At 54.4% G+C, this 25,288-nt stretch overlaps 1 protein-coding gene across 1 annotated transcript in view; it reads left to right on the top strand.

Moving 5' to 3' along the window:
- Window positions 1-639: 639 nt before the first annotated feature.
- Window positions 640-25,288, top strand: part of RTN4RL1 (reticulon 4 receptor like 1) — a 63,624-nt gene continuing 38,975 nt past the window's right edge. Inside the window, exon 1 of the mRNA XM_081889617.1 lies at window positions 640-1,109. Within this exon, the coding sequence (XP_081745743.1) occupies window positions 1,097-1,109 (13 nt within the window). The 5' untranslated portion in view covers window positions 640-1,096. The remainder of the gene's footprint in view (window positions 1,110-25,288) is intronic.

Here is a 25,288-nt window from a genome sequence, read left to right as displayed (position 1 = left end):
CGGCGGCGGAGGGCGTGGCGGCGGCGAGGGAGGGTCCGCGCAACTCCAGCTGGTTGCCATGGAGATAAGGAGGGAGAGGGGCTCGCCGTCGCGTTGCCATGGCGGCCGCGGCTGTCTGTCAACTCGCCGCGCCTGCTCCTCCCCCTCCCCTGTCCGGGCTCACAACCCCCTTCCCCCAACCCGTCCCTGGCAGGGAAAAAGTGGGCCGGGGTCCCCTCTCCGCCTCTGAGAGAGACTCAGGGGACCAGCATCGCGTTCCTCCACCTCCCTAGCCCCGTCGGGGTCTTTGTCCCACCAGGGAAAGGCGAGCGCGCCGCGCCTGGGCTCTTTCTGCCGGCCGTCCAGGGGCGCCCCGTTGGCTCTCCGGGTCTTGCCCTCCCCGCAGGGCGCAGAATTAAGCATGGTAGAGTTTATATGGGGTGGGGGGCGCTCCCCGTTTCCCGGCCAGGCCCCCTTTTCCGAAGCGAAGTCTCCCTCCCTCCCTGCGTGCGGGCTCCGCCTGTCCCTCCGTGGGGAGCTGTCGGGAGGGGCGCCGCCGCCAAGACTTTCATAAATTTTCGATGCGAAGCGGGAGGGAGGGAGAGCGGGGGGGAGGGAGGGAGGGAGGAGGCGGGGAAGGAGGCGGAGGGGGACCTGGCCCTGCCCAGCCCGAGCCCAGCCCAGCCCTGCCCAGCCGTCGCTGCTGCGGGGAAGAGAGGCGAGGCGAGCTGGGGCGCAGCAGCGCGACGCCCTTTGGAGGCGCAAACCCGAGCGGGTGGAGAGGGGGCTCTGCGCGTTAAAGAGGGAGGCAGGAGGAGGAGGAGGAGGCAGCGCGGCCAGCCCGGAGGGGGCGGCTCCCCCCCCTAAAAGCGCCGAGCCGAGCGGAGCCGAGCCGGCAGCGAGCAACCAGGCGCGCAACGGAGAAGGAGAGTCGTCCGACCGCTTCGCCTGCCTTCTCTGCCTGCCTGCCTGCCTGCCTGCCGGGGAAACGCTGCCGCCGGCCGCGCGATGCGGCTGCCTGGAGCTCCCGCGAGCCCCGCTCGGATTATCTGCCGCCGTCGCAGTCGCCGCCCGCTGTGAGCGCCGCTCCGGGATCCGCCGCCGCGGCGCCTCCAAGATGCTCCGCAAAGGTGAGTCCGCAGAGCCCGCGAAGGAAGCGAGGGACGCAGGCGGCCGTCGCCAAACTTTGCCGCGCTGTCCGGGGGCTGCAGGACCCAGCCGGGGAGCGCAGGCCGGCAAACTTTCCTGGCTCCTCCGGGGGGAAGTGGGGACGTCCGGGCTCCTTCCCGTGGGTCCCCGGAGTCGCGCCCGGACGAGAGCAGTGAGCCGCACGCTCCACTCGGCTTCTCGGGGTCCGGGGGGGGGGGAGTAATGTGGCAAAGAGTAAAGAGGGGCGAGGCGGCGGGGAGGGCAGAGCAGTCTCTCCAAAGGGCTGTGGCAGGGGGTTCCCGTCGAACTGGGGAGGGTCAGGTGGTGTCCGGCCTGGAAGGTCCGGAGCGCTGGGCTGAGTCGCCAGTTGGGCTTGGGCGGCGCTGCAGGGAAGGCGTCGACGGGGCGTGGGGGGGGGGGCAAGAAGATCGGAGCGCCCAACGGGGTGGGGAGAGGCCGGTCCCTCCCGGCTTCCTCGGGTGTAAGGACGGTTTCTTTTGCTTCGTGATCCGCAGTCGCATTCTGGTTCGCGCGCCCCGCTCCCGCCTTCATCTGGGGGTCCCTCGACGGGTCGGGGCTGCTGGGACCTGGCTAGCTCTCCGCGCGCGCTGTCAAGTCAAAGTATCGGGGGGCGTGGGGTCTCCCCCTTACCAAATGCGCCCAACTTTGCTGGCCCAATCTTGGGATGTCGCTCTGAGACCGACTTGTGTGCGTGCGCGCGCGCGCGCCCTAGGGTGATGGGGGTCTCAGGGGCGGGCTTGGTCCGTGGGGCTGAGCGCGGATCTTTTCTCGGGACCCGAAGTGGGGCAGGGCGGAGGGGAGCGAGTAGCTGGTGCGCTCGGCTCTAATCTTTATGCGACGGCGGTGGGGTCACAGTCGTGGCGGGGTCTCTAAAATCGGCTCAGGAGGTGGGATGGGGAGGCAGATCCCGTGCCTGGGCTCAGGCGCCTGGTCTTGTCACGGCAGCATCTGGCAAAGCGATGCCACAGAGGCCCCACGCAAGGAAGAAGGAAGGAAGGATGAGGCCTCGCCCTCCCTCCTTCCCACTCTCCCTTCCCACCCCCACCCCCGCTTTCTGCCCCAGTTTCCGAAGCTTAATCCGTGCCAAAGCAACTGCCCTCCTTCCTGAGCGCGAGTCAGGGCCCAGCACCTATTTTTTAAAGGAGCACAGCTTCCTGAGCATGCACAGAGCGCCCCTGAAGCCCGCTAGCCAGAATCAGCAGACCCGGGAGACTTTGATGTGGGGGTCAAGAGGTCAGTTTAGGACCACCTCTCCCCCATTCGGAAGTTGGCCACTGGGGGCGGGGCGAGGAAGTTTTTGGGCGGCGAGGCGACTTGGCTAAGTGGCCCCGCGATGAATTATTGCGAGTCTCGAAGCTGTCTTTCATTCGGATCTATCTGTACGTCAGCCACGCGGAGGAAATGCAGAAAAGAGCCAGCCCGGCCCGCGCTTCTCTGCCGAGCTAATATCGCTGCCCTGAATAATTCAGCAGCCGGGCCCGCTTCAGGCCACGCCCCCCACTCTCACCCACCCAGAGGAGAAGGACCCCGGCCCCCTCTTGGCACCGGCGGCGGCCTCGCTGGTTCTGGGCCCCGAAGGAGCAGGTCTGCTTTGGAGGGAGAGCAGCTCAGCCCGGGACACCTCCGAGAGGTCTCCAGCAACTGCCTCCAGGCACATATTTACATCTCATTTGCATATAGTCGAAACAAAATAAAAATATTCCTTCCAGTAGCATCTTAGAGACCAACTAAGTTTGTTATTGGTATGAGCTTTCATGTGCATGCACACTTCTTCAGATACACAAAAGCTCATACGAATAACTAACTTAGGTGGTTTCTAAGGTGCTACTGGAAGGAATTTTTTAATTTTTATTTATTTTATTTTTATTTTATTACTGCAGACCAACACAGCTACCTACCTGTAACCATTTGCATATAGTCATCTTTGCATATTTAGGCGGCCATTCAGAGGGACAGTCAGGAGGGAAGCAAAGTTGAGGTTGTTGTGAGTAGAGGTATGTGTGTACCTGGGGATATAAACACAGGCACATATATTCTCTCATATACACAGAGATTTAATACTATCTAAATATATCTCACATACGTATAAAACCAACTTTGTTTCATGCAACCCACTTAGGTGTGTTTTTTTAAATCGATTAACATGCCATTTAATCTTGCCAAATATTTGTTTGATTTATTTATTTCATAAACTGCTTGGGAGGGTGGTTGTTTTTTTAAAAAAATAATAATATCAAGGGCTATATATGTTTTATTAAATCAATCAATCAATCAATCAATACTATATCTCGTTAAGAGACCTGCAAGAAGACAACCCTCAAAGCAGTTATCTAAAGGAATAAAGTAAGGAAGAAGGTTCAGGAGATCATAGGGATGGGGCCAAGAACTTGAGGCTAGCCCTCCCCACTAAACTCCCCTGAATGGCAGGATCTGTAGGCAGATCTGGAGAAGCCTCTGAAGATCCCAAGGGCCTGAACCAGGCGGCCACCACTAGCCCCCCTTGGCTGTGTTCTCCCTCCACCGCTGGAGGCAATATGCTGGGAACCCCAAGTGGGGAGAGCAGCTGGGCTTCCCTTTGGGGCCTCTGGTGGGCCACTGTGAGGACAGGAGGCAGGACTAGGGGTGCATTTTTAGCCTGGTCCAGCACGGCCGACAGAGCTGTTTTTCTGATGCATGCCCAGCACAAAGGGCAGAACATGGACCCCTGGGCCACAAACACCCCTTTCCTAGATCCTGACCTTCTGTTGGATGAGGCTACTGGAAAGCATTCACATCATCCTGTTCTCATCCTGAAGCAAAGTTCTTAACCCGAGGTACTATTTCTGGGTTAGAGGAGTCTGTAACCTGAAGCGTATGTGACCCGAGGTACCACTGTATAAATTTTACCAGGTAAATAAATCTGGCCAGGACTGGGGTTGAGCTGTGGAACTCCCTGCCACAGGAAGCAGTGTCGGCATGGCCACCAACTTAGAAGATGAGCAAGGCTAATGATAAGGACATCAGTGGCTATGCTCCTGACAACCAGCTGCTAGAAAGCACAGGAGCAGAGAGGGATCTCTTGCTCAGATCCTGCTTGCTGGTTTCCCACAGGGGGGTGGGGTGGGGAACTGATTGGCCACTGGGAGGGGAGGACGCAGGACTAGATGGCCCACTGGCCTGATCCAGCAGGTTCTTCCTGTGTTCTTAAGGCCCCCTCCCCTCACTAACCGAGTCAACCATTTGCACATCTGAGGATGTTTTGCACATTGTGCTTATTTTTCACGGTTCTCTAAGTTGCTTTGAGGTTTTGTGGGGGAAAGAGGCATGATGATGAGAACTCACAGCAACCAGCAGAGCCACAGAGGCATGATGGGAATTGTAGTCCAGCCGGAGCTGGATTCTGGCCAAGGCTGCTTTGTTGGGTGAAGGGCAGACCCCAGTCCTGGGAACAGCAGGCAGCCCCGTTCACAGGGGCCAAACCCCCAAGGTAGCACTGCTGAGGGTCACCTGAAGCAGCCTCCTCCAGCAGGACTGGCTCTCCTGCCTCTGTGAAAGGGCTGCAGCCACACAGTTAAGACTGGGGTCCCCACTTCTGTTCTGGAGGAGGGTGGGGCAATTCTGGAGGTCCCTGGGGGACCCACCTCACCCCAAAGCTTTTTAAACCCTATTCTGAGTCTCTTTAGAATCCAATGCCTGAGCTTGTCTCAGGACACATATTATAGGACCTGGGGGTGGGGGCAGGCAGGGACCTTTTCAATCCAGGGGCCGCATTCCATCCCGGGCAACCTTATGAGGGCCACTTTTGACATTGGACTAGATGACCTATTGCGTCCTTTCCAGCTTTAAAAATTCTATGATTCAATGGTGGGCGGAGCCAAAAACAAAAGTGGGCAGGGCAAGGAATGTGAATGGTTCGCTGGTGTCTACACTCTCCAAGCCTCTCTCTCTCCACCCTCCATCAAGGCAGCCCAGAGGCAAGTGCAGAGTTCAAGGACACATTTGCAGCCTTGCACAAGCACTCAAGGATGGTGTGAGGCAGAGCCAGTGAGGGGCGTGGCCTGGGGAAAGCCTCAAGGAAGGCGGAGGGGGCTCCCAGTCTAAGGGGCCCCCTCCCTTTGTAGGATCACAGGAGTGTCTTGCAGTTCCTTGGCCTGAGCTGCCAAGGCAGGATCACCCTCACCCCATGGCAGCTGCTCCTCTCACCCAAGATGCCACTTAGAGTACAAGGCAAACGGCTCTGGATGGCTCGGGCTAGTGAGCCAAATCACATGTAGCTATGGGAGGTGGCACAGGTGCGTTTTAGTGGGGGTAACAGGCTCCTTAGCCACTCTGAAACACCTTCTCAGATCCCTTCCAGGTTCCCTTGCATGAGATGTCAGGATGCTGAGATGCTGCCTAGAAGGGTCTGTGTGCAGTCCAGGCAGCTAGAGAGGGAGACTTCCAGATTCCTGCCCCTCTCTCTTTGACCTCTGTGCTGACTTGTCCTTTGAAGGCCAAGGGAGGTGTGTTGGCTGCATCCCTTCCCCTTCCTCCTCTCCTCTCACACTTTTGAGGTCCTCCTGGAGAGCAGAGCTTCTTTGCCCCTCCAGCTGGTTAGTGATCCAGGGCGATAGAATCCTGCCCAGTGCACTTCCCTCAATAAACACCAGCTTCCTAACTCTCTCAGACTTCAGAGGTGTTCTCCAAAGACCCATTTCACCCAAGTTTACTTCTGCTGTTGCATATGCACCCCAGAGGCCAACTGGAGATTCCTTTGCTGTTCCCAGTTCCCAGAGCACCAGGGACGTCCAGTTCTTACACCAGGGATAGTCAGTGGGCTGGGCTGTGGGGAGCAGCCCTCCCCACTCCAGCAACCCCATCCATACTTTTAAAATCAAGGTGCACTTGACATTTTGAAGACTGCCACTTGCAAAGGAAAGGGGCTTAATTTCAAAAGACGAATACGGAAACGGGGGAACCTACACATTGCCCCCCCCATCGTAAGAACAGGCCAACCGGATCAGACCAAGGGATGGAGGCAATTCAGGAGGGTTGCTGCTTTGGTTTAAGGCTTCCCCAGGTGGTGGAGGGGGCATAAATAAAAGTTTAAGGCATGGGGATAGGAGAGGTCACAAATGACAGTCTCTCCAAAAGAGTGGAATTAGTGAGGAGATGAAAGGCGCCCCAGACTCCTAGCAGTAGAAAAATGGCAAGAAATGAGATCCTGGTGGAACATTAGGAAGAAATTTCTAAGCCATTTGATGGGGGGAATGGACGATCTTGGAAGGTGGCAGACTCAGGTGGTCACCTGTCAGAGATTTTTTTAGCCATGGCTCCTGCATTGCCCCTTCCAACTCTACAATTCCATGATTCGATGGAAGAGGAAGCTCAACATGTCCTACCAAAGAGATGAGACCTTCCCAACGCAGGAAAAGAAAACACGTGTCCAGAGATGTCACAGATGGATGGTGAGGCATCTTGGGGCTTTGGCAGAGGAGACGGAGCCTAAATATTTAAATAAATAAACCGGCGAATGGATTGAGGAAAAGCAGAATTGGTGCCAGAAGGTGCTGACCAGAGCAAGAATAGGCTTTCCTCCAGCCAAGTTGGGGTAGAGAGCCAGCGGTGGATAATTGGGACCAGGGGAGCTGGGTTCAAGTCTTGCCTCTGCTATGGATTTGTTTTCCAGACTTGGGAAAGTCACTCATTTCTGGCTCTCATGGAAATGATACTTTTCTTCTTCTTCTTTTGGAAGCGGAAAACCTTTATTTGAATCTGTGGCAGGGACGTAGTTCTGGTCTCTGCACTCCAGAAAGGAGATTGTAGAGCTGGAGGAGGTCCAGAAAAGGGCCGCCAAAATGATCAAGGGGATGGAATGACTCGCTCCCCTATGAAGAAAAGTTGCAGCATTTGGGACTTTTCAGTTTACAGAAAGGACAAGTAAGAGGGGCCACAATAGAGGCTTATAAAATGATGCAAGGCCTGGAGAAAGTGGACAGAGAAGTGTTTTTCTACCTTTCTACGAACACGTGAACTTGTGGATATCTAATGTTGGGAGATTCAGGACAGACAAAAAAAAAAGCCCTTCTTCACGCAGCGCAGAGTTAAACTCTGGAACTCCCTGCCACTGGAGGCAGTGGCGGCCACCAACTTGGAGGGCTTCAGAAAGAGGATTAGACAAATTCATGGAGGAGGAGAGGGCTATGGCGGGCTACTGGCCAGGATGAGCTACTGCTCTGTCTCCACAGTCAGAGGCAGCGATGCTTCTGCAATACCACTTTCTGTGAATCTCAGGTAGGAGAGCACTGCTGTTGTGATCAGGCCTTTCTTGCAAGCAGCCCATTTGCGGGGGACAGGATCTGGTTGGCTACTGTGAAAACAGGATGCTAGGCTAGAAGTTTGCCCCTTGGTCCCTTCTGCTGATCTTGCTCTCCCTCTCTCTTCCGCACCTCCCTTTATCCCCGATGCGAAACTGGAATCCCAGGCTCGTCCCCCCACCAGGTCCCTCGCTCACTTTGAGGGCTGCAAAGACAAGGAAGGCCCTTACATTATTTATTTGTGGCATTTCCGTGTTTCCCCGAAGCCAGATTACATCAGAAGTTGAAATGCAAAGTAAGGCACACATAACAAAGGCGGGATAAAGATATGGCAAGAGAGAGACTAAGCCAGGCTGCGCTGAGTGAGCCGGAAATGAGAGCTGGGTGTTTGAGTACACATACTGGCCTATTAGCCACCTCACGTCCAGTTGGGGAAGGTTCCGTCCGCCATCTTGATTCAAAATGCTGTCCCAATTTAATCAAAATCCAGGTGAAAACCTGCTTTGCAGGTTGTTGGGCTAGACCAGGGGTCAGCAAACTTTTTCAGCAGGGGGCCGGTCCACTGTCCCTCAGACCTTGTGGGGGGCCGGACTATATTTTTGGGGGGGCGGGGAAATGAACGAATTCTTATGCCCCACAAATACCCCAGAGATGCATTTTAAATAAAAGCACAATTCTACTCATGTAAAAACACGCTGATTCCCGGACTGTCCGCGGGCCAGATTGAGAAGGCAAATGGGCCGCATCCGACCCCCGGGCCCTAGTTTGCCTACCTATGGGCTGGACGACCTCAGTCGGTGGAGCAGGAGACTCTCAATCTCGGGGTTGTGGGTTTGGGCAAAAGACTCCTGCATTGCAAGGGGTGGGACTAGATGACCCTCGTGCTCCCTTCCCACTTGACAGCTCTATGACTCTGAGACCCTTGGGATTCCTCCCAGTTCTATGATTCTGTGTTCAGGGAACATTTGGCTCTGAGGTCTCAGAAGGTGCCCAAGTGCACAACAGGCAGAAAAACCCGAGCCTTCCAAAATATGCAGCAGGGGGGAAGAAGGGGGCTGGGTGAAACCAGAGGTGTTTGTGATGTGATAGAAATAAAGTGTGCTGGGTGTGCGTGTTAATCCTGGCCAACTCATCCCTGTTACTGCTGCTGCGGCTCCCGGTCTCCTCATTTCTCCTCTCATCCCTCGGTTTTGACCAGCGGGAGAAGCCTCTTTCCCCACATCCCCCCTTTCATGTGAGAACAACTTGGTGGGAATAAGGAAACAGGGAGTTTTCCTCTTATTTAGCACAGCACCCACCACATGGAGCTCCCTGCTCTGTAGGAGTCGTCTCTCACCCTTCCCTTAGTGGTCTTGCCCTATCTGTCCAATATTTGGGGTGGGAGGGCCATAGCTCAGTGGTACAGAGCACCTGCTTTGCATACAGAAGGTCCCAGGTTCAATCCCTGACAGCATCTCCAGGCGACAGGAGCGAGCCAGCATTCAATCACACTGAGCAAGCTGGAGTTAACTCTTTATTAGCAAGACAGTGTCTGCAGAGGAGTGCCCATCCTATGAGCACAGCAATTCTTCACTAGGTCTTGCCCCCCAGGAAGCAGTTGCAGAGGCTGAAGGCCCCGCCTCCCCACAGCTAAATTCCCTCCTGCAAGCAATCTGAGACTGTGCCTGCTTGCAGCCAACCTCTCCTCCACCCTTTTCATGCCTCTCCTGGTTCTGGGAGACCAAGTGGGAGGCGAGTGTGTCGCAGCAGGAGCAGGAGACACCTGTGACTCTTTACCAGCCAGACTCATCTCTGCCTCTTGGCTTCCTTCCTCTCCTGCTTCAGCTTCTGCCTCTGATTCTGGACTGCTCTGCCACAGACTCTCCCAGCTCACTAAGACCTGTTCTGCTTCAGCTTCCAACACCTCCTTCTCCCAGTCCTCTCCCTCTGACCACTCATTGTTGTCCCATCCCCACTCTCTGGGCTCTGAACCTTGTTCCCTTGGGGTTTCCCCAGCCAGTTCCTTCCACCAATCCTCTGCGTCCAACCAGTCCATGACCCCAGATAGGGCTGGGAGACAGTCCCTGCCTGAAACCCCGCAGAGCCATTGCTGCTGGTGACACTGAGCCTGAAAGGCCCTTGGCAGATGTCAGCCTCTGGTCAGCCAAAGGGAGGGCTCTAGATGAACTCATGGTTTGGCTTGGAATTAAGGCAGCTTTCTTTTCTTCCTCTGTGTAAACATCCCAGTATGATTGACGGTGCCTTGCAGGCTCCTTGCTTGTGGGGAGAAAATAAACACCTGAATCTGTTGATTGACCTGGGTCTGCCTCTGGGGGGAATCACAGCGCTGCCTGGGAGCTGACAAGACCCCCTGGGAAGAGCAGCTTTTGGGGAGAGCTGGGTTGATCTGAGAGCTCTTTTTAAGAACATCAGAAGAGAGCCCGGCTGGATCAGGCCAGTGGCACAACTGGACCAGCACCCTCTTTTCAGAGTGGCCAGCCAGATGCCTCGGGAGCTGCTGCTTTCTCCTAGTCTGGAGGCATTGAAGCAGAGCTCTTAGGTTCCTTCTGCAATGCCCAGCCAGACGTCGGCTGCCAGGGACTCCTGGCGGGTGCTGCAAACAGAACGGGGCAGGAAAGGGAGGTGCAGGTGTGGATCACAGCCCCAGGACACCCCAGGTCACCCCATCTTATCTTTATTGGGCTCAAACTAAACACCCGGTACTTTGGGAATGAGGCCTTGTCCTCCTTGCCAGCCCCCCTGGGGTGTCATCACCTCCTTCAAACGGGACAGCAGATGGAAATAACCCCAGACCCAGAGGAGAGCTAGTTAGCGGCTGCCTCTAATCCAGATTAAGGGGCTTGCAAATCGAGAGCAAGTCCTCTGATCGGGAGATGCCTGCAAGACGTGTAATTCCGTTCACATGGCAAATTAATCCAGATTAACTCCCCTCCCCAACCCTGGTGTGGAGAAGGGCCACTTCTCTTAGCCCTGGCTGGTGATAGCCTAGTTTGACAGCCTTGGGGGCTCACGGGGTGAGGGGGCTTTGTCAGTGTTTGCTGCCGTGCGAGTGTGTTGAGGGGGTATTATTGTTGGTGCCCCCTTGCCGTGAGGGACTGTGCCACCCAGGGTGGGGAGGAAGCAAGGCAGGCCGGGGAGCTCCTGGAGCGACAGACTCTGACCCAGCAGAGCCGTGTGGGGAGAGGAAGGTCGCTTCAAGGTCAAGGCATATGGCAAGGTGGTTGGGCGGGAGTGGGGTGGGGGCCTGCAGGAAACCCAGCAGAGACAGTGTGTCTCCCCCCCCCCACACGCCTCTATTGCTTTGCTAAAAGGGTTCACTTGGCAGCTGGGCAAGAGAATTGAATTAAGTTATTTGCACTTAGTTGCTCTTCTAATGCAGGGAAGGGAGCCTGCAGGGAGAGTCAGAGGGAGGGGCAGGAGGGGTTGGGCACAGAGCTGGCCTGGGCTTGAGGGCCCCCCCACACAAAAAAGGCCTTCTCTTTCTGCTCTCCAGGAACTGTGAACCTGCTTCTGCAAGGTAGGCAGCAACACCTGGGCTCTGCAGAAATAAATGTCAGCTGTAGCATTTGACCAGAGCCGCAGGGTGCAGATCCAGGGGTGTGTGACTGTGGTTTTGCCCGTGCTGCTATGCATGACCCCTGAGCCCCCAGGCCATGTCCCACCACTGGAGGCCATCAAATTGTACAGTAGGAAGGGACTGCCAAGGGACATCTAGTCTACCCCAGCAACGCTGTGTGTTCAGAGCTGTGTACATGTGTCACCCACTCCTCTAAGCCAGTGGGCTCCCTAATCTCCATTATTTATGTGTTGCCTTTGTAGCCCTCTGATTTCTCAAGGGAGCGTGCCTCGCTCTCCCCTCATTTGAGCGCCACAACAACCCTGCGAGGTGGGTGAGGCTGAGAGGCAGTGCCTGTTTTCCAAGGTCATCCAAGGGGATTTGACGCCTGGTCTCTCCCAGGCCTTCGCTACTTGGGTGCAGGCAGCCAGAGAACAATTGGCAGCTTCTCAACACCCCAAGGCAGCCACTCTTCCTGGGGGACGAGGACAGGGCAGAGACAGGGGGGCAGTGGCGGCAGCGGCGGGGTTTCTTCTGGGACTGTCTAGGACAGCCTTTCTCAACCTTGGGTCCCCAGATGCTGTTGAACTACAACTCCCATCACCACTAGCTAGCAAGGCCAGAGTTCAGGGATGATGGGAGTTGTAGTCCAACAACATCTGGGGAGCCACAGGTTCAGATCCTCTGGTCTAGGACTTGGAAGCCTGTCCTGGGAGACTTCCCTCCTGAACAACAACAGCAACAGGAAATCAAAAGCTCTCTGCACATGCTCTCTTTTTCTGACACCACACATCACCTGGGAGCAGGGCTTGGTATTGAAGGTAGAGGTTCTGAGGCCCAGGTAGCTGGTCTGAGAGGGGTCCCTGAAGCGATTCCCTTTGTGAGGAAAGTTTAGGGAGAAAGGCAGGAGATAGGGGCAGTCAGGCCACCCCCTGACCCTAGGTGGGGGCACACTGGTGGTTGTGGGAGACAGTTAATTCAGTTTATTTTTTAACTGCAAACCATCCCGATTCATGCTTTCGAAAAAACACAACCTGAAACTCGCCCGTTCTTCAGAAATCTGCACTTCTCTGAATTTTTCAACGCAGTTCTCCATACAGAAATGCATGCACTGGCTTTAAGTGTGCATATAAATGAATATATCAGTGAAAGTAACACGCCAAAAGGGGCAGAGTATTAGAGAAAATTGCTCTGCAGAAATGTGTTTGTGAGGAGGAATTTGACTAAGATGCTGAGGAATTTTCAGGAAGCTTTTTTTTAATTAAAAAAATTGTATTGCAGATTGCTGCGGAAATGTAAGAGAGCTGAATTTAAGATTAGGAGTGAGATTAGCGTGAGAAATTGAAATGGAGCCCTCCCTCCCTTGGCATTTGGCTTGCGGGTGGGGAAGCCTCTTCTTCCTGTCTTCTGGATAATGGACAGCCTTGTCATTGCAGCCCCTTCCTCTTAGCCTTTACTAAGACCATCCTCTCTCTCCTCTGGCCCAGAGAGCTCAGGGAATAGCCCTGATGATCTGCTTCGGAGGGGCCAGCGCGTGGGGCGCACCACTGCCCTCTTTTATCCTCACAACAAGCCTGTGAGGTGGGCTAGGCTAGGCTGAGAGGCTGTGACTGATGCAAAGTCAGCCAGGGAGCTTAGGAGCGTAGGAAGCTACCCTATACTGAGTCAGGCCACCGAGTCTGGCTTAGTATTGCCTACACTGACTGGCAGAAGCACCCCGGGACTCTGGGGAAAGGGTCTCCCTAAGCCCTTCTCTGGAAGATGTCGCTGGAGGTTGAACTCAGGACCTTCTGCATGCCAAGTAGGGTTCTCCCACAGAGCTGGAGCTTTCCCCTTAGAAATATAGACTATAAGAACACGATCTCTCCCTCAGGAAGTGGCAGACTGTCCTTCCTTGGAGGTTTTAAGCAGAGGTTGATGGCCATCTGTCTTGGATGCTTTAGCTGAGATTCCTGCATTGCAGCGGGTTGGACTAGATGGCCTTTGGGTATCCCTTCTGAATCTACATTTCTTTGATTCTATGATAAGGCTGATAACCCTGCTGGATCACCTAGTCCAGCCTCCACTTCTCACAGATTCCCCAAAGGGAAAACCCCAAGCAGAGCCTGAGGGAAGCAGCAGCTCTCCCCACCTGTGATTCTCAGCAACCAGCATTCAGAGGTGGTGGCTGAGATGGGATTTGAACCCAGGTCTTCCAAGTCCTAGTCCAACACCCTAACCACTGTGCCACGCTGCCTCCTGGTGGTCTTACCAGAGCCTCCCGTCTAGTGATTCTGCTCTTTCCTTCAATCAGCTCCAAGGGCTCCTTTTTCCGTCTCCACAGCCAGCGTAGCGATTGTAGTAGTACTAAACGGGGGCGTTTCTCTGATGCTGGATTTGAATGATGGCCTTGTGTCGGGTCCTTATTCCCCGTTTTGTTTGGCAAATTTATTGTTTCTATTTTTAGTGGATCTTATCGTGGATGCGTGGCGTTGCTCTCTGGGCAAGGTGCTCTGAATAATTCACTGCCCCAACCCCTTGAAAGGTGGCTAATGAGCAAATCACCCATTGCACATCTTGGGGCCCAGGAAGTGTAGAGCTGTAAGGGGTTCCAAGGGTCCTCTAGTCCACCCCCTGCAGTGCAGGAATCTGTGCCCCACCCATTTCCCCCACCCATAGCGGAGAGGGGCTTTTGCCAGCCTCCTCCTCTCCAATGCAGAGGAGCACATTTGAGTTTCAGCTCCAGAACGCAGCAGGCGGGCTATGGGAGCCCAAGTCTTTTTACAGGGACGTGTTTTTTGGGGGGTGTCTTCCACCCCATTTTTAACATTTCAGGCTGTTTCTCAATTTGCAGCTGCTCCATGTCAGAGTAGACACTACTATGCTAAATGCATCAATGGCCTCCTGGCTCAACAGAGGTTTGGTTGGTTAGAGAATCATTGGATTGGAAGGGACCCCAGGGGTCATCTATTCCAACCCCCTGCAATGCAACCTTCTAGGGGCCACATGCCAGCAGTGGGCAGGGCCAGAGGAAACAGTGGGCAAGCAACAGATGCAAATCTTGCCTTTGTACAGTAGCCTGGTTTCGAGTCGCTCTCCTCTATCCAGGCCAAGCAAAGAGGCACTATTAAAAGCCGGACTCAAAGAGGTTGTGAAGAAGGGCTGTGGTCCAAGGAAGAATCCCAAGGGCCAGGCAGAGAGGCATGGAGGGCCACATCTGGGAATTTGGGGGCCGGTGATCCCTGCGGTGGACTTGGCCTCCGATGGAAGACTTTCCTCCAAGCCAGTAAGAAAGCAAAGACTCTCTTTGTGAACTCTCCTCACTCGGAGTGTACCAGCAAAGTTGGGCGCAAGAGCTGGTTTAGGATGCCAGGCTTTTCTGTAATCCCACCCAGACCCCCAGCACAGCTGCCCCCAAACAACCCCACCCAGAGGGGTCTGTGCAAACAGAGGAGGGAGGGAACAACCTCCTTCTCTTCCTCATATTGGCAATCTGGTTCAGCTCTCCTCCTTTTTCTGTTTGTGATTTCCAACCCCCCCCCAAAGCCCGCATGAAAATCCATATGCAAATCTCTGTGTGCATTTCACTTGCCGTACAGCAAACCTCGTACGACACATTTTTGCACTTCCTTCCCTTTGAGTGCACCTCGTTCCCCTAACAGATGCTTTTTTGGGTGTGCAAGTTTAGGGGTGGAGACCAGATGCATGGCAGAACTCAGGGAAATGTTGGGTTTGGAAGGACAACAACCATGTCCCAGCCTTGGCTCAAGAAGTGCAGCTGAGGTCAATGTTCATTAAACATTGAGCCAAGAACACACTTCTCTCCTGTCCAGAGGGGTTGGGTTATCTTTTGGGGGGGAGAGCACTGGCCAGCTGGGAAAATGATGTCACGACAACAGTGACAGAGGCCTGGAGCCAGGCAACTGGGGAACCTGGTGAAGCCCATGGAAGGAGCTGGACCACAGCAGAGAGAGGGCAGGAAAAGCAGGGGTGGGAGAGATGAAGGCTTGAGGGAGAAGGGGCTGCCCTTGGAGATGAACTGCAGAGGCTCCCTGATGAACACAGGCCTGGAAAGCTTCAGTGCACATCTTTGGGAAAGGATTTTCCAAAGGACTGTGTTACTATCATGGATTTCCTCTCCTCCACGTCCCAAATTCAAGCAAGCTTCCCTTTGGACTTTGGAGGGGCTCTCTGGGAGGGCAGGCACTGTTGGGGTCTGCGTGTGAGCATGCTTTGCCAAGGACCCAAAGACTGGACAGATTCATGAAGGAGAGGGCTATTGATGGCTCCTAAGCCATGATGGCTCCACACTGTCCTCCTCTGTTGGAAGCAGCAATGCTTTGGAACACCAGTAGCTGGAAGCTGCAGGAAGGGAGAGGGCTGTTGCGCGTTCGAATCCTGATTGTGGGCTTCCCAGAAGAGGCATCTGGTTGACCACTGTGGCTCTTGGACTGGACCAAGAGCCCGACTCCTTTGTACACCTCCCTCCCATCCATCTTGCCTGGGACTGGCAGTGCCGATCCAGCTGGACCAAAGGCTTAGCGTTTTCTCGAGGTGGCACCTAAGCAACACCCCCCCCAAGCTGCATTCTGCTGGTCCCTCAATGTCTGGGGTGGGAGACAGCCTTGTCTGCTGGAATTTTGATAAAGGAAGGCAGGGCTGAGATTATATTGCTCATTTCCAAGCATTGAGAGACTCCAGGCTTCCAGTGCTTCCACAGGTTCCAGTTTCCTGGAAACGAGGGACAGCAGAGATTGTGGTGTCTTTAGCGTATAGAATCATAGAAATGTAGAGTTGGAAGGGGGCACAAGGATAATCTAGTCCAACCCCCTGCAGTGCAGGAATCTTTCACCCAACATGAGATTTGAACGCATGTCCCTGAGCATGTCCCTCATACTCTACCAATCGAGCGATTGGTTTTATTAGGTATGGTTTTATTGACATGTCTGTACAACCTAAGGCTAAGATGGAGGGACTCACAGCCGTCTGGCTTCTGCCTGCGTCTTTCTCCCAGTTCAGCTCTCTCTAGCTGAGAGAATAGCACACTACCTGGCTGTTGTCCTACTAAATCACATCCACGTTTCTGAGCACAATTCAAAGTGTTGGTGCTGACCTTTAAAGCCCTAAACGGCCTTGGTCCTGTATACCTGAAGGAGCATCTCCACCCCCATTGTTCATCCCGGACACTGAGGTCCAGCGCTGAGGGCCTTCTGGTGGTTCCATTACTGCAAGAAGCAAGATTACAGGGAACCAGGCAGAGGGCCTTCTCGGTGGTGGCGCCCACCCTGTGGAACACCCTTCCGTCAGATGTCAAGGCGATAAACAACTGTTTTACTTTTAGAAGACATCTGAAGACAGCCCTGTTTAGGGAAGTTTTTAACGTCTGATGCTGTATTGTTTTTAATATTTGGCTGGAAGCCGCCCAGAGTGGCTGGGGAAACCCAGCCAGATGGGCGGGGTATAAATAATAAATTATTATTATATTATTATCCAGGTGAGGTGGGATGGAGGGCCCACCCATCAGGGTGCCATTAGGGAGCTTCCCCTTCAGCTGCACAGCCCTTGCCTAGACAAAAGGTGGCCCCAAGGATGGAAATCTGCCTGGCTAGTTGAAGAATGGGGTCCTCTGTTAGGTCTTAACCCTAGCTGGGTAGAAGACTCCAGGAATTAGAGGGGACCCGGGAATCAGGTAGACGGAGGCACCCCGCCAAAAAACCCCTCACAACAATATAAATAAATGAGCTTTGTATACAAGTGTGCTGCAAATACTTGAAAGGTACACATCCCCCCCCTCCCCAGACACACTCCCTGCCTCCTTCCTGGACCCCCTGTGCTCGCCTGCCTGTTTGGGTTGCTGGGCAGGCTTTGATGCCTCTTAATGAGACTCTCCCCTTAAACGGGCTTCACTCTGGTGTGAATTTAATGCTGATCCAATTTGCTGACAGCAGCAAAAGCCACGGGGGCAGAAAATGCACAGGAGGAGGAGAGAAGGGCGGCTAGTTCAATCTGCAAAGGTGCCCCCAAGGATAAAGGTCGGGCGCAAGGGGCAGAGAGGTCGGCTCCTGGCCACAGGGTGGGGGGCTCTGCAATTGGGGTGTGTCCATCTTCACGTGGCCTAGAGCTGGCTGGGGAGCAGGGAACAGAAGGATGGACGGACGTCTAGTGCTATTCCTGGGGAAGATGAAGAGTGCCATGGACCAAGCCAGACCTTTGGGTGCATCTGGCTCTGTGTTGTCTACACCAGCTGGCAGCAGCAAAAGAAGCTGGCATAGTGATGCAAAGTCAGTTCCATCTAACTCAGCGTTGCCTACACTGACTGGCAGCCTTGGCTCACTGGCGTTTCGGACAGAGGAATCTTTCCCAACCCTAGCTTTCTTTCCCAAACAATAAACTAAGGTCCCAGGTCTCATGGTTATGGAATAAAGGACTGATTTCAGTAGGAAAGGAGGAAGCTGATGGACCCAATGTTAGAAAGGTACCGTAGATACAGTATATCAGCTAGGCGCCAAATGGCTCCTTAAACCAGGGTTACAGTTGCCAAAACGGAATGCCTTGTTGCCATTTTGGGGGCAGACAGCTCGAAAGTTGTATGTTTCAGTGTGACTTTTTGGTTCCTGAAATTCATTCTGATTCTGCAGATAAAATATCATGGATAGAATCCTGCAGGTTGTGCTGCGAGAGTGCAAAAACAGTCCAGATCCAAGGATCTCCAGGCAGGCACCTCCAGATGGTGGAGACTTCAGGTGTCATCCTGGCGCCCAGGTATCTTCACTTGGTCACAAGTGGCTGATAGCCAGGGCCAAAATGCTCCTGGCAAATTTCAAATGCTGATTTGAACCCGGGACCTTCTGCATGCAAAGACTCAATGACCTTTGAGGTCCCTTTGTAACTCTGTGGTTCTGAACTTAGGATGAGAGGTGCGGCGCTGGGGATTGTGAACTTACCTTGTTGGCACTGAGGTTTTGCGGAGATCAGTCACAGACTGGGGGTCTCTGGCCCCCTCGTGAGCCTCCCTTTGGGGGCACCTGGCTGGCCACTGTGGGAAGGGATGCTGGACTAGAGGGACCCCTTTTGGCCTGATCCTGCAGCTGCCAGGCTCTGCTGACGTTCTTATCTTCAGCACCACACCTGATGCCTTTTATTTATCCATCTCACATCCTTCCTCATCCTGCTTCTGCCCCTTTGGCCTGATTCAGCCGCCTTGAGGCTCTGATGTTTGCATTTCACGGCTATTTTCCACCCGCCTCCCATGCCCAGGTGTGGGCATATACCTGCCAAACATCACCTATGAGGCTGTGATGACAAGGGGACTGGGGTCCATAGACAAAAGCTCATGATGACGCAACAAATCTGTTGGCCTCTAAGGTGCCACAAGTCTCCTCTCTGCTGCTTTTTCTGCAACAGACCAAGAGAGCTGTGAACCCCACTGGGGACTGGGGCGTGTCTTGCCTTTTGCTCTCCTTGATGCACTGCAGTCCCTCTTCCCTCTGTCTCCCACTGGTTTGGAGTGGAGGGCAGGGGGTGAAACTGGGCTTTATTTCACCCGAGTCAAAGACCCAGTTTGGCACACTCCCAATGCACACACACACACAGCCTCTGGAGGCTTCACCCGGGGCAAAAAAACGAGATCGCCCCCTCCTGCCAGCTACGGCATTGGTGGAGGGTCTGGAGGAAGTGGGAGACTCAGCAAGCCCAGGGCTGTATCCAGCCCCATCCTTTAGCTTAGGCGCCCAGCCAATTGGGATTTCAGCATCCAATTTTAAAAGCCACACACACAGACACAGAGGGAGGTGCGGGCCCTCCACTGCCAGGGCTTGTGCCTCGTGTGCCGCTCTCTTATTTTTTAAATAATTGAGAGTAATAAATATGTATTCCTCCTTCCTTCTTCCTCCCACCCTCCGCAGCTTGTCAGCTCCCAGCGCCTCTCCTCTGATCAGGCCGCATCTTTCCTTGAGTGCAAAAAAAGTGGGGGGGGGGAGAAAGGGGGAAAATCCTTTAAGCAAAAAAGGATTAAAGCTGGGAAAGTAGGGCTCTTATTGCCAGCGACTGAGGCCTCTTCTGGAAGGAGCCGCCCTCCAAGGTTGGGGAAGGAGGCAGCCAGGGGCAGGGAGGTGAGGTTTCTTGGCCAAGGCCACTGATGGAGATGGGGGGGCAGGAATCGGTGTAAAGAGAGAGAGGCCCAGCCATGAAGCCCACTTCTTGTACAGTGGTACCTCAGGTTAAGAACTTAATTCATTCTGGAGGTCCATTCTTAACCTGAAACTGTTCCTAACCTGAAGCACCACTTTAGCTAATGGGGCCTCCTGCTGCCGCCGGAGCACAATTTCTGTTCTCATCCTGAAGCAAAGTTCTTAACCCGAGGTACTATTTCTGGGTTAGCAGAGTCCGTAACCTGAAACGTCTGTAACCTGAAGCGTCTATAATCTGAGGTACCACTGTACTCTGGTGTGTCTCTGTGTTGCAGTAAAGAGGACAGGCTCTCTCCCTGCTTTCTAACCCAGCTTGTGAGAAGAGGGACCGGAAATGCAGCCTTAGTCAACCTGGTGCCCTTCAGATGCTTTGCACTACGGCTCTCAACAGCCCCAGAGATGCCAGAGGGCATCAGGTTGCCAAAGGCTGCGGCAGACCCTTCTGTATCGCCTTGGCGGTTGGCTTAGCAAGGCTTGGCGTAATCCCAAGGGCCAGGTCATGACTCCATTGGGAGGGGGGAAGCAGCCGCCTCCTCTTGGCGCTGGGTGCTCACATCACACATTGGCTGAACCTGCAAAAGGGACCGAGGCCCCTGGGGCACTCTGGATCCTGCCCAACTCCCTCAGCCCTGCAGGAGACAGCACGGCCAATGGTCAGGTGATGGCAGTAATGGGAGCCCAGCAAGTTCTGGAGGAGTTGCAGTCTTGAGGGGGTGGGTGCCATCTTCCTGGCCCCCGTGGTTTTGCAGATCTCCAGGGAGGCTGTGGAAAAGACGCCCTGTCCCAAACCCTGGAGAGCCACGGCTGCCAAGTCCGTGTGGACGAAACTGAGCCAGGTGGACCCAATGGCCTGGCTCCTTCTTAAGGCAGCTTCCTGGCTCTGGGGGCACCCCTTTGGGGTGCTGTGTGGGGACAGGATTCTGAACGAGGTGGCTTGATCCAGCAAAGCCAGGCTCTGCTTTATTTCTTATGATTCCTAAACAGAACCTCCATGGGCAGACGGAGTCTACCTGAGAATGATGAACAGAAACCGGGGAAGGCTGTGCTCTCAGATCCTGCTGGTGGGGTTTCCTTTGGGGCAACTGGGCAGTCCCTGGGGCAAGAGGATGCTGGGATAGGCAGGTAGGGCACCCTCTTGCACCTGCGCCTCTGGAAGCCCTACGAATGTGGCTGATGACAGCCCCTGCTTGCAGTCTGGTGTTTTCTTTTGGAGGTACCCCCCCTTCTGTCCAGCGCCTGTTGCTGTTTTAATCCAGCTGGCTTCCATCCTTTATTTGGGCAGTGGGGGGGGGGACTTTAGGGTTGCTTTTAGCTTTAAATGTTTTATGACTGTCTCCATCGCTGCTCTTGTCTTTGAGCTCCGTGTTTATCGCAGAGTGCTTCCAGGGCCATTTGGCAGAGAGCGCGGCTTATAAATAAATCCCCCGGTAGCCAATTCTGAATGGGGATAGAGTGTACCCACTGGTGCCTCCACGGAGAGGGAGGGGGGACAGGCAGCAGAGCCCACTGGGGGCCATTTAGTCCAGAGAAAAGGGAGCAAGAGAGACAGCAGGATGGAAGTTTGCAAAAGGAAGCCTGGCGTGAAGAAAGTGGCCAGAGAAAAGTTTTCCTCCCTCTCTCATCACTCTGGACCTCGTGGGCATCCAATGAAGCTGAATGTTGGGAGATTCAGGACAGATAGGGCCATAGAACTGTAGAGCTGGAAGGGGACCCCAGGGGTCATCTATCCCAACCCGCTGCAATGCAGGAATCTTTGCTAAAGCATCCCTGACAGATGGCCACCCAACCTCTGCTTAAAACCTCAAATGAAAGAGAGTTCACCACCTTTGGAGGGGATCCAATCCACTGCCGAACAGCCATTACCATGAGAAAATTCTTTCTAATGTTTAGTCGGAATCTCCTTTCTTACACATAAAGTAGACAGAAGAACGGACTTCTTCACACAGCCCAGAGTTGAACTATGGAACTTACTGCTGCAGGAGGCAATGGCTGGAGTGGCTTTATTTTATTTTATACATTTTAATTGATTTTTTAACATATCAGTTCCAACAGTCATACAACATATCTTCTCTTCTTATACAATATTTTAGACTTCCGTCAACACCTCTGATGATTCAGGGAGGAGGGGAGGGCAATGAGGGCTACCAGCCACGTTGGCCATGCACTGCCTCCTCAGTCAGAGGCAGTATGCTGGGGAGCATGAGTGGGGAGAGGGCTGCTGGTGTGGCCCTGGGGGGGGCTGCTGAGGGGCTTCCCTTGGGGCATGTGCTGTCCCCTGTGAGACCTGGAGGCTGGGCTGACCCAGCAAGCTCCTCTTCTGACAAGGCAGAGACGTTGGCCTGTCCATCTGCAGCAGACTCCCCGGGGAGCCCTGGGAAGAGGGTGCTCAGCGCTCCTTCCTCTCCCGCACGAAGCGCTTTTTGAGTTCTGCTTAGGCTGCATTCCGCCTGGCTGCTGCCTCTGCCGCTCCTCCTCCTCCTCCCACTGCCCTTTACACCAAGGGAGGCATGCACGAGAACAGAGACGATCTGCACGCTCTCTCCCTCTCTTGCTGCAGTTGCTCCTTCCCCACCTGCGCAGATGGATCCGCCTAGACAGATCAGCACTCCTGGGTGACGCTGCCGCTTCCTCCAGGCCTGGCTGGGCCTGGCACCCGCCGCCTGCCTGATGAATGAGCCCACGAGGAGCCCTTGCCATCCCACTGGAGGGCGGGCTCAGCGTCTCCCCGGGGAGGCCAACTCAGCCGGGGTATCAAGTCAAGCAAGTGTGCTGCGGAGAAAGGGGGGCGTGCGTTTGGCTATTTTTAGCCCCTCCACCGTATTCCCAGGCCAGCTGCACTCTAAATAGATCCAGCCGCATCCATGGAGCTTCTTCGGCCCCCTCCCCAAATCCTCCACACGGCAAGGCTGAGGAGGGGGCTCCTTTCCCTCTGGAATCATTGGCCCGGGGTTTCACGCATGCATTTCTTTCGTGAACGTCTTAACAGCTTTATATCCCTCCCGCCTTTCACCCTTGTGAGCCTGATGAATCGCACTCTTATTGGCGCATGGGAAACATATGCCGTGAGACATTTGTTAGGCTTCCAGGTGCCACAAGGCGCTTTCTGCTGCTTCCTTGTGACTCAGGGGCAGCGCTGAGCCCGGGAAGCAGACGGATCCGGAGGTGAGCAGGGGATGATGGCCATGATAGTCCTGTGCAATTGACACACAAACACACCCAGCTGTCACCCAGAAGTGGGCAGGGACGATATCTAATGGGCTTAAAGTTAGCAGAAGGGAGATTGACATTTAAGATTGCAAGAAGCAGCGAGAGCAGGACAGATAGATGCAAGGACTTATTCGTGCAGCGCAAAGCGGAACTATGGAACTCCCTGCTGCAGGAAGCTGGGATGGCCACCCACTGGGATGGTTCTCTAAAAGAGACAAACTCCTGGAGGAAGAGAGGCCCATCAATGGCTCTGGTCTGCCTCCACAGGAATGCTTCTCAGGAGAGGAGAGAGCTGTTGTGCTGGGTTCTCGTTCGAGGGTTCCCTGCAGGTGTTTGGTTGGCTGCTGGGAGAACAGGAGGCTGCTCTAGATGGGCCCCCTTTGGCCTGATCCTGCAGGCTCTTCTTCAGCTCTGACACTTTTCCATCATAGGACCAAGGAGGGAGGCAGTAAGGCTTCCGAATGCCAGTCGCCCGGACTCTCAAGTGGGAAAAGTGGATGTTGTCCTCAGGTTCTGCTTGTGGGCATCTGGGCAGCCACTGCGAGGGCAGGTGCTGGGCACCCTCTGGCCTCATCCAGACCTTCTGATGTTCTTTAGTTTGGCCAGGATTGCACGGCGGCCACCACATACATTTTCTTTAATGCCACTTTATGTTTTATGATAATGGCGGTCTGGAATGACTCATAATAAATGCAACTGAGACCATCTCCATTCAGCGCCCAGAAAAGCCCCCCTTTTCTACGTTGCTGGTGGATCAATGGTCTGCCTTGCTGCTCAGTTGCTTCCTGCGTTGCTCCAGCCTGGATGAGGGAGCCTCTGCTTTGCAGGGAAAGGGCCATTGGAGCTCAGCAGCAGAGCACCTGCTTGGCATGTAGAAGGAGATCCTTGGCAACATCTCCAGGCCCAGCTTGGAAGGACTCATTGCCTGAGACCCTGGAGAGCTGCTGCCAGTCAGTGTAGACAAGACTGAACTAGATAGGCTAAGGCAGCTGGGGGGGTGTATTTTTAAATGGGGCTTGGTTGTGAGAATGCTGTGTGCCTATAGCTCATGTCAAGAGGAAACTGCAGGAGCAGGGAGCTTTCTTGCTGTCCCACTAGGGGGCTTCCCATAATGGGCCCCTGGTTGGCCCCGTAAGGACAGGAGACTGTGCTCAGTAGGACTGCAGCCCGATCCAGCGGGGCTTTTCTAAGGGAGGTTTGTTGCAAAAGCAGAGCCTCCATGTCCAGGGACAGTCTACCTTTGAATGCCAAATAGGGGTAACTGGAGAGTTGTCGTTTCATTCAGTCCATGCCTTTCAGCTTCCCATTTTAGGGATCTTGTTGGACAATATGAGTACAGAATGGTGGCTTTGATGAGCCATGGGTCTGATCCAGCAAGCGCCTTTGATGTTGGCTGTTAAGGGTCCTCCCATGTCCTTCATCACCCCAAGAAATACAAAAGCAAAAGGCTGGAGGGAGAAGCCCACCCTGAGCCCCAGGACCTGGGCTCTCCTGGAAATGGGGTTGCAGCTGGGGTGGCAGATTGGGTGAGGGGGCCCAGGCTTGCGGAGGGGGGCTGTGCCAGAACTGCCCCCCTCCCTGGCAGGCTGGTCAGTGCAGGAGGGTCTCCTCCTCTTCCTCCTGGCATCTCCTCCTGGCCCACCTGCCTGAGCAGGCGCAGCCCCTCCTTGCCAGCGCTCGGCTCTCTCCGAGATCGATAGAGCCAAGAAGCAGCACGAGAAAACAAGGTGAATATTTCATAGGATCCAGGGAGGCTCCCCTCCCCCTCTGGCCGCCTGTCTCCCTCCACGGCCAGCTGCTCACAGCTCCAGCAGCAGCTCCTCTGCGGCATGGAGGCAGGAGGGATCCGCTGGCCAGGGTGGGGTCAGCCCTGCCAGCTGGGCCTTGGCAAGAGGACCCCGGGGTCCCACAAGCATCGTCACCCCATGACTGTTGGGCTTCTCCACCACCAGCACCTCACGTCTCTCTGTGTCCCCTAACCCTAACCTGGATGGCTTTTAAAAAGGGTTGGACAAATTCATGGCTATTGAGGGCTGGTAGCCACAATGGCATACCCTCCAACATTTCTCCGATGAAATTAGGGACGTCCTAATGGTGCTGTGGGTTAAACCACAGAGCCTAGGGCTTGCCGATCAGAAGGTCGGTGGTTCGAATCCCCACGACGGGGTGAGCTCCCGTTGCTCGGTCCCTGCTCCTGCCAACCTAGCAGTTCGAAAGCACGTCAAAGTGCAAGTAGATAAATAGGTACTGCTCTGGCGGGAAGGTAAACGGCGTTTCCTTGCGCTGCTCTGGTTCGCCAGAAGCAGCTTAGTCATGCTGGTCACATGACCCAGAAGCTGTACGCCGGCTCCCTCAGCCAGTAAAGTGAGATGAGCGCCACAATCCCAGAGTTGGCCATGACTGGACCTAATGGTCAGGGGTCCCTTTACCTTTACCTTTAATCCATGATGATGATGATGATGATACAGTAGTAGTAGTAGTAGTAGTAATAATAGTAGTAGTAGTAGTAGTAGTAGTGGTAGTGTTATTTATACCCCACCCATCTGACTGGATTGCCACAGCTAGTATATAAAAACACAATAAAACATTAAACATTTTTTAAAAAAAACTCCCCTCTACAGGGCTGCCTTCAGATGTCTCCTAAAGGTTGCACAGTTCCTTATCTCCTTGGCTCGGGGGACACATAACTCTGTACGCTTCAACATTTCTCTGATGAAAGTAGGAGCAGGAGCTTTCTCTCTTTCACAGTGAGCCCTAGATCGAGAGGAACCGATGGGTGGGAGAGGATGGGGCAGCCCCACACCACCCACCCAACGCCCATTGAACACCCACAACTTCCCCCAAAGACTCCTGGGAACTTATCTCAGTGTGCCAGGACCTCCACCTCTGTGAGTGAGGAAATTGCAGGGCTTCAAAATGGATGGGACAGACCT

Source organism: Podarcis melisellensis (genome assembly GCF_964234715.1).
Source record: "Podarcis melisellensis genome assembly, chromosome: 15".
Taxonomy (NCBI): Eukaryota; Metazoa; Chordata; class Lepidosauria; order Squamata; family Lacertidae; genus Podarcis; species Podarcis melisellensis.
Note: the sequence above shows the minus strand (reverse complement) of the source record. Positions and strands in the feature narration are given on the sequence as shown.